The 9005-nt window shown below is 37.7% G+C and overlaps 1 protein-coding gene across 2 annotated transcripts in view; it reads right to left on the reverse strand.

The window, feature by feature from the left end:
- Positions 1-285: 285 nt before the first annotated feature.
- The window catches only part of LOC103739401 (zinc finger protein 678-like), a 14390-nt gene continuing 5670 nt past the window's right edge, over positions 286-9005 (reverse strand). The window contains exons 1-2 of one of the 2 annotated variants that reach the window (XM_029566816.1): positions 3803-4180; positions 286-2609 (exon numbers count right to left, since the gene is read on the reverse strand). In XM_029566816.1, the coding sequence (XP_029422676.1) occupies positions 1503-2609; positions 3803-3805 (1110 nt within the window). In that variant the 5' untranslated portion in view covers positions 3806-4180 and the 3' untranslated portion in view covers positions 286-1502. Of the gene's footprint in view, positions 2610-3802; positions 4181-9005 lie in introns of those variants that run through there. The other variant, XR_003850569.1, reaches the window with a different exon arrangement.

A 9005-nucleotide genomic window follows, 5' to 3' on the forward strand; every position in this document is an offset into this window, starting at 1 on the left:
TATGCGGCAACTCAATGATACTTAGTTTCTTGTTCTAGTTTGTTTCTCCATTGCTTTGATGAAACACTCTGACCAATAGCAAAATGGGGAGGAAAGGGTTTATTTGGCTTATATCTCCCAGGGTTCATCAGGGAGTCCAAGGTACAAACTCCTGTCAGGAACCTGGAGGCAGAGGCTGGAGCACTGGCCATGGAGGAATGCTGCTTACTAGTTTGCTCCCCTGGCCCCTGCCCACACTGCTTTCTTATACAGTACAGGACCACCTGCCCAGGAATGGCTCCACCCACAGTGGGCTGGGCCTTCCCACATCACTCAACAATCAAGAAAATTACCCCACAGATATGGCCACAAGCCAGTCAAATGGAATTAATTCTCCACTTGAGACTCCCTACTCCAGGTGTGTCAAGATGACACTAAAACTATCCAGCACACTGCTTTATTCACACAGTGTCTTCTTTGACAGTTAATAATGAAGTATTTGTCTTTCAGTGTTGTGAGGTTCCTGTTCACTAAGAAATCTCTGATGCTTCCTAAGACAGGAGCCATTTGTAAATGGTGGCTGACATGGTTTATCTGTAGGTTTTCTCTACAATAAAGATTCTGTAACATTCAACAAGATTGGATGGGAAAGTAAAGTCTTTCTCACAGTAATTATATTTCTAGTTTCTCATACTTATGAACTAAAAATAAATTTTTATTAGAGATTTTGCAATTTGGGCTTAATTCTAAGTTTTCCTTCAGTACACTATGAAGTTTTATAATATATAAATATAAGCATTTGAGCATTTTCCAGACTTAGATATATCCCTCTAGTATGGATTCTGCTTTGCTTTCTAAGGATTGAGCCAAGGGTAAAGAAGTACCACATTCTCTGCAATTGCAAACTATCTTTTTAGTATGAGTTTTTGATAACTGCCACAATAATTAATACAATAATAAGTTGACATATTATTAAAGGAATTGCCACATTTATATTTGCAGTGTCTCCTTTTACTGTAAATTCTTTGATGTTCTCTAAGAGTTGAAATACAAATACAGAACTTCTTAAATCCTGTTCATTTGTGGGGTTTCTCTCTGGTATGCATTGTCTCATGTCTTCTATGTGCTGAGCTCTCAGGTGTTCACATTCTTCTTATCGGAATGGTTACTTTCCAGTATGAATTCATTGTTGAAACATTAAATCTGACTAAAGGACATGTCACATGCTTCACATTAGTAGGGTTGTTCTCAAGTATGACTTCCATGATGTGCTCTAATCTAAGACATATTTTTAAAGGATTTCTTACATTACTCACAATTGTAGGGATTCTCTCCGATAGGAATTCTCTGATGTTTCTTATAAGTGGAGCTGATCATAAAGGACTGACCACATTCTTCACATCAGTAGTGTTTCTCTCCAGTATGTATTCACTGAAGTCTTCTAAGATGCAACAAGTGACTAAAGGACTTGACATTCTTAACATTTGTAGAGTTTCTCTCCAGTATGCATTCACTGATGTGCTCTAAGATTTTGACATTCCACTAAAGGACTTGTCATATTCTTCACATCTGTTGGGTTTCTCTCCAGTATGTGTTCGCTGATGTGTTCTGAGAGTTGACGTTTGGGTAAAGGACTTGCCACATTCTTCACATTTGTAGGGTTTCTCTCCAGTGTGTATTCGCTGATGTACTCTCAGATGTGACATTTGAATAAAGGACTTGCCACACTCTTCACATCTGTAGGGTTTCTCTCCTGTATGTATTCGCTGATGTGCTCTAAGATCTGACATATATCTAAAGGACTTGTCACATTCTTCACACCTGTAGGGTTTCTCTCCAGTATATATTTGCTGATGTGCTCTAAGACTTAATATTCGACTAAAGGACTTTACACATTCTTTAGATCTGTAGAGTTTCTCTCCCACATGTATTAGTTTATGTACTCTGAGATGTGACACTTGACTAAAGCACTTGACACATTCTTCACATTTGTAGGGTTTCTCTCCAGTATGTATTCGCTGATGTGTTCTGAGAGTTGATGTTTGGGTAAAGGACTTGCCACATTCTTCACATTTGTAAGGTTTCTCTCCAGTATGTATTCGCTGATGTTCTCTAAGACTTGACATTCGACTAAAGGACTTGACACATTCTTCACATCTGTAGGGTTTCTCTCCTGTATGTATTCGCTTATGTATTCTGAGATATGACATTTGCCTAAAGGACTTGTTACATTCTTCACATCTGTAGGGTTTCTCTTCAGTATGAATTAGCTGATGTTTTCTAAGAATTGACAGTTCTCTAAAGGATTTGCTACATTCTTCACATTTGTAGGGTTTCTCTCCAGTATGAATTCGCTGATGTACTCTCAGATAGGACATTTTACTATAGGTCTTGCCACATTCTTCACATTTGTAGGGTTTCTCTCCAGTATGAATTTGCAGATGATCGCTAAGACTTGACATTTGACTAAAGGACTTGGAACATTCTTCACATCTATAGGGTTTCTCTCCAGTATGAATATATTTATGCTTTCTAAGATTTGAGACTTGGGTATTGAATTTGTCACATTCTTCACATTTGCAGGGTTTCTCTATGTTATAAACCCTCCGATGTCTTCTAAGAATTGAGTTCTCCAGGCAAAGAAAAACAGAAGAAAACATTTCAATATGGAGAATAAAGCTGAGACAATCACACACTCACAGATCCATAAAGAACATGTAATATGCATGGATAAAATTTCCAACCTTGAGAAACATTCAAATGAACAAGAATAAAAATCTACAGAGTAAAAGAGGGAGATGAAATCAAAACTAAATGACAAAATTTATTCAGTAAAAATAAATTAGAAAATATATGAAAAACACAGCAATAAATGGATATAAAATCATAAGAAGAGTCATTTAGAAAGTTGAAGTAAGTATTAACAGGGCTCTACATAACAAGCCAGATAGGCAACATGAGAAAAATAGTAAGCAAAAAAATCAATACTAAATCCTGTGAGGAAAAAATGCCAACTAATTACAAAGGAAGGAAATTTGTAACAACATCAGATCTCTTGTCAAGAAAAACCAGAGGCAAAACATTGTGAAACAATGTAAAAATACATTTATCATACTGAAAGTGAACAAATTAACTAAAATTGACTTGTAGAAAAGGTATCACTTAAAATTAATGGAGGAACACCCACACCAACTCTTCACTGTGGACAAGCTCAGTGCACCTGGAGGGAAAGTCTGGGTCAGTAAAAGTTGCATCAGTGCTCTTCTATAATAGAAGGAGGAAGGGAAGATGGTTGTTTCATACTTCACAGACCTTTCCTCTCTGTGTTCTTTTCTTTTCCATAACTTAAAATAATTGGTACATCTAACAAGTAAAAATTTAAGAACATTCTCTACTTATCAGTATTCATACCATAAAATGAGCCTCAACATGAAGCAAATACTTGACAGCAGCCGAGGATGGAGCATGCTAGATTGTCCAAAAGTTCCCATGCATTTGAATTTGCTTTTCACTCATAAAACTTCATTCTAGTCTAAGGAAAATAGATACGTCTCAAAATGAAACTTACGATAAAATTTCCCACTTACTCTCAACCACAGGATTCTATTTTCATAAAATGGCACTGGAACAAAAAAACTTGAGCTGCTTTTCATTAAAAAAAAATTGATGGAGGATGAAGTTCATTTGAAGAAATTTACCAATTCATGGCAAGAAAGTCATCACTTTAGAATTTGTGGAAGCAAATAAGATACACAGAGGAGAAAGTCTCATTCATGGGAACAGAAGTGAGAATACAACTGTAAAAAGTAATTGATGAATGCACCATGTTCCAGGAGGAATCCACTGTGAGCAACACAGAAAACAAAGTAGAGATCAATATTAATACTAATAAAGGTTAATACTAGTCAACGTTTCTAACAGCCAAAACACCAGCAAAATCATCTTGAATTAAAAAATTCTCCCACAATAATATTAAATGAAAATTTCCTCAGGTCATCAATTAAAAGTCAGGGTCAAGAAGAGTGGGTTCAAAGTAAGACTCAAGTAGCTCTTCTGTTTAAGAAACACACTTTACTGACAATGACATTCAGAAACCTAGAGCTAATTATGGCAAACAAACGAACAGCTAAAAGAATATATAAACAAGGTGGAGCATCAATCCCCATAGATCAGAAAGCAGACTGCAAGCAAAAATAGGTAGAATAGATAAAATGATCAGTACATATTAGTAGAAAGAAATTTTTATGGTGAACAATTGCAAATTTTTGGTACATAATGATTTCTAATTTTATAATACAAAGCCCAAGTAGAAAAAAGCTTAAAATTGATACTGATATAAAAATATTAGCAAGATCTGAATTATTTCGTAGATAAACAGGATTTCAATGACTGTTACTTAGATGAAATAAGAATGAAAATTTTTCATATTATTCTAGAAAAGATCACATTATGGGTTGGAAAGCCAGTATCATCTAAAACAGCTGTTTTTAAAAATTGATTGAATTGCTTGCTTGCCCATGTACAAGAACAAACATGTGACTGCTTCTCTTTGAGTAAATCTTTTCAAGGACTTTACCTTTTGGACTTAACCTTTAAAAGCTCCCATCCCCTCCCACTTAGTGCAGCATTCTCTAAATTGGCCCAGAGAGGTGCAGTGGCTGGCCAGCTAAATGAATCTGGCTGATTCAGAAAAAGTAAAAAATAAAATATGATCATGTATTTTTAAGTAGTAGTGGAAGAAAACTACAAATAAACTAGAAAAGAAATGAAAGTCTGTGGAAATATTTATTGAGCAAATGTCATTTGAAGGAATTTTGGATCATTGTTATACCCAAGATGGGAATTTTCAAATTCCTAAAAATTTCTTCTTTGAAGAAAAACCATAATCGATAAAAATCATGACCTCAAATATAGGTGTGGAAAAAAATAATGTAGAAATAGAATTCAATTTTCTACTGAATGAGGAAGATAAACACTGTGCATTAGATGGGGAGAAAAAAACAACAGAAAAGAAAAAAATCAAAACAGAATATAAAATATTAGATGAAATCCATCACTCTATTCATTGGAAAACAAAAAAGAACTGACTGCTCACATCCCTCTGCTTCCCTGGGCCTCCACGACCAACAGGCCTCTCTCTGGGGTAAGTCAATCGCCTCCTCCATGCCTTGACTCCCCCAGCCTCATTCACTCTCTCATCACCCCTACCTATCTCTCCTCCTAGCCAGGGTCCTGTCCCATTCCTTGTCTTGGCGCCCCAGACACCGGGGGAACCACCACTGCTTAATGATCCTTTGCATCCAGGCCAACACAGTTCCTTCTCACTGTCCCCAGGGCCTGTGGCCTCTGGGCCTGGTCTTACCCTCATCTCCCTCTGCTTCCCTGAGATGTACGCCTGCCAGCCTCTTTCCTGGATGCTGGGGCTGACCTCCTGGTCCGGGGGCCATCACTGCTTCTTGATCCCTTGCATCCAGATGGACCCAGTTACTTCTTGAGGCACCCAGGAGCCCTCTGGGCCCAGTCATGCCCTCATCTCACTCTGCTTCCCTGAGCTGCACAACCCACCAGCCTCTCTCCCAGGAGACCTCTGGGCCTGCTCCTGCCCTCACCTCCCTCTGCTTCCTTGGGGTGCATGGCCCACCAAGCCTCTTTCCTGGATGCCTGGGCTGACCTCCCTGCCCAGGACCACCACTGCTTCCTGATCCCTTGCATCCACAGGGACCCAGTTCCTTCTGGAGATCCCTAGCACCCCCCTGGGCCTCGTCCAGTCCTCAACTCCCTCTGCTTCCCTGGGCTGCACAACTTGCCAGCCTCTTTCCTGGGTGGCAGGGCTGACCTTCCACTTCCTGATCCTTTACATCCAGATGAACCCATTTATTCACTGCAGTACCCAGGAGCACTAGGGGCCTCATTCTGCCCCCCATCTCCCTTTGCATCTCTGGGTGGCAAGGTCACCAGCTGCCCAAGACCAACATTTTTCCAGGGCCCTGCTTCCAGGCCAGTATAACCCCCAAATTCCTGAGGCCAAAATCTTTCCTGGAGGGATCCAGGCCTTAAGAGAAAGCCTGAGAGCATCTGATCCTCATCTGACTTGGGCCTCTGTGGGAACTCCTGAAGACAAAAGCAATCTGGCCACTCCAATATAAAATCAAAAGAGAGAACTGAAAGCTTAGATGAACCAGTTTTTCATGCCCAAAAAGTAAACCACAAAGGCAAATAAAGCTCACAAAAAGAAGCAGACCTAAACTTGAAGGGTTGAGTCTCACACAAGAATGAGAAAATACAAAAGAAATTCACATGTCAGAATCACTGAGAAAAAATAATAATATGAAAAACCAAAATAACATATCCCCACCAAATACCAATAATCCTTTGGAGGAGTACAATAAGAACCCCCAAGAGATAATGCAAGAAAAGGAACTAAAAAGAATAATTATGAACATGATAAAAAAAAATTCAGTGAATTTAAAGAACACACACAAAAAAAATGAAATAAAAAAACTGAAGGAAGATAGGGATAAACTTCTGAAAGAATTCAGAAAAGAACTAGAAATATTGAAGACTTCTCAGGCTGAAATGAAGAAGAAAGTGAAACACTCAGTTGGCCAATTAGAAATGACAGGAGAAAGCCTCACCAATAGGACGAATGAAATGGAAAACAGAATATCAAAACTGGAAGATAAAGTGGACAAACTAGACCACTCAAGCAAAGATTATGAAAAATTTAAGAAAGCACAAGATGGAATATGCAGGAATTTTGTGACACCGTAAAAAGGCCAAACTTACAAATCATAAGCATACAGGAAGGAGAAGAATCACAAGATAATGGCAGGGACCAGATCTTCAAAAGAACTGTGGAATAAAATTTCCCAAAATTAAAGAAAGACATGCCCATACAAATACAAGAAGCATATAAAACACCAAACAGACAGGACCTGAAAAGAAACTCTCCATGGCACATCATAGTAAAAACAATAAATGTACAGAACAAAGAAACAATACTGAAAGCTGAAAAAGAGAAACAACAAGTCACATATAAAGGAAAACCCATCAGGATTACAGCTGACTTTTCATTGCAAACTACGAAACCCAAAGAACCTGGAACAAAGTATTCCCAGTTTAAATGACCACAGATGCCAACCCAGATTACTATACCCAGCCAAACTGTCTATTACAGTTGAAGGGGAAAAAAAATCTTCCATGACATAAATAGGCTGAAGGAATTTATGTCCACAAAACCAGCCCTTCAGAGAGTTGTGGAAGCAATACAAAGAGTTGAAGAAAGGAATGATTATACCCAAAGGGATGCAGAAAGAAATCCAATGAAGGTATAACTGTGGAAAAGTACAGCTATGTCAAGAATGTAAGCAGAAATAAAAATGACAGGATTCAATACACATCTTTCATTAATAACTTTAAATATTAACAGACTGAACTCCCCAGTCAAAAGACACAGACTGGGTGAATGGATTAAGAAAGAAAACCCATCTTTTTGTTGTCTGCAAGAAACTCATTTCACTTTCAAGGACAGGCACTATCTTAGTGTGAAAGGATGGAAAAAAATATACCAAGCAAATGGTACTAAGAAAAAGGCAGGTGTTGCAATTCTAATATCTGACAAAATAGAATTTAAACTAAAACTAATCAGAAGAGATAAAGAGGGCCACTTCATTCTGATCAAAAGAACAATAAACCAAGAAGATATTACAATCATGAACATATATTCACCAAACTCTGGTGCACCCAACTTCATAAAAACAATACTACAGGACTTTAAGACCCAGATTAATCCCAACTCATTAATAGTAGGGGACTTCAATATCCCATGGTCTCCAGTAGATAGGTCAACATGGCAGACACTTAACAGAGAGATATCTGAATTAAACAACACCATATATCAAATGGACCTAACAGACAGCTACTGAGTATTCCACCCAAGCATCAAAGGACATACTTTCTACTCAGCACTCCATGGAACCTTCTGCAAAATTGACCATATACTGGGGTACAAAACAAACCTCAACAAATACAAAATGAATGAAATAATTCCATGCACTCTATCAGACCACAATGCAACAAAGCTTATAATCAACCCAAGGAGAAGCCCTAGTCACCACATGAACACATGGAGATTAAACAACACACTCCTGAATGATGACTGGGTCAAAAGAGAAATTGAGAAAGAAATAAAAGGATTCCTGGAACTAAATGAAAGGACAATACAACACAACAAAACCAATGGGACATGCTGAATGCTGTCCTTACGTGTAAGTTTATAGGTCTAAGTGCCTACATCAAAAAATCAGAAACAACACAAATAAATGACTTAACAATGCAACTCAAGACACTTAAAAAGCAAAAACAAATGAAACTCCAACCCAGCAGACAAGAAGAAATAACAAAAATTAGGGCAGAAATTAATGAAATCGAAACAAAGAAAACAATACAAAGAATCAATAAATCCAAGAGCTGGTTCTTTGAAAAGATAAACAAAATAGACAGACCACTAGCCCAGTTACCCAAAAGAAAGAAAGAGTACCTCCAAATCAACCAAATCAAAGATGAAAGGGGAAACATCACAACAGACACCAGAAAGATACAGAACACTATAAGGGAATACTTTAAAAACATAGGCTACTAAATTTGAAAACCTAAAAGAAATGGACAGATATCAAAAGGCATGGAAACCACCAAAACTAAACCAAGAAGAGATTAACAACTGAAACAGACCCATAACACAAAAAGAAATTGAAACAGTAATACAAAACCTCCCGACTGAACAAAGCCCAGGACCAGATGGATTTACAGCAGAATTCTATCAAATATTTGAAGAAGATCTACATCCAATACTACATGATTTATTCAAAAAGAGAGAAACGGAGGGAGAACTTCCAAATTCCATCTATGAAGCCAGCATCACTCTAATACCAAAGCCAAGTAAAGATATAACCAAAAAAGAAAACTATAGACCCATATCCTTAATGAACATAGATGCAAAAATTCTCAACAAGATACTTGTAAACCGC

The sequence above is a fragment of the Nannospalax galili genome, unplaced genomic scaffold (assembly GCF_000622305.1).
Source record: "Nannospalax galili isolate Female #2095 unplaced genomic scaffold, S.galili_v1.0 scaffold1699, whole genome shotgun sequence".
Lineage (NCBI taxonomy): Eukaryota > Metazoa > Chordata > Mammalia > Rodentia > Spalacidae > Nannospalax > Nannospalax galili.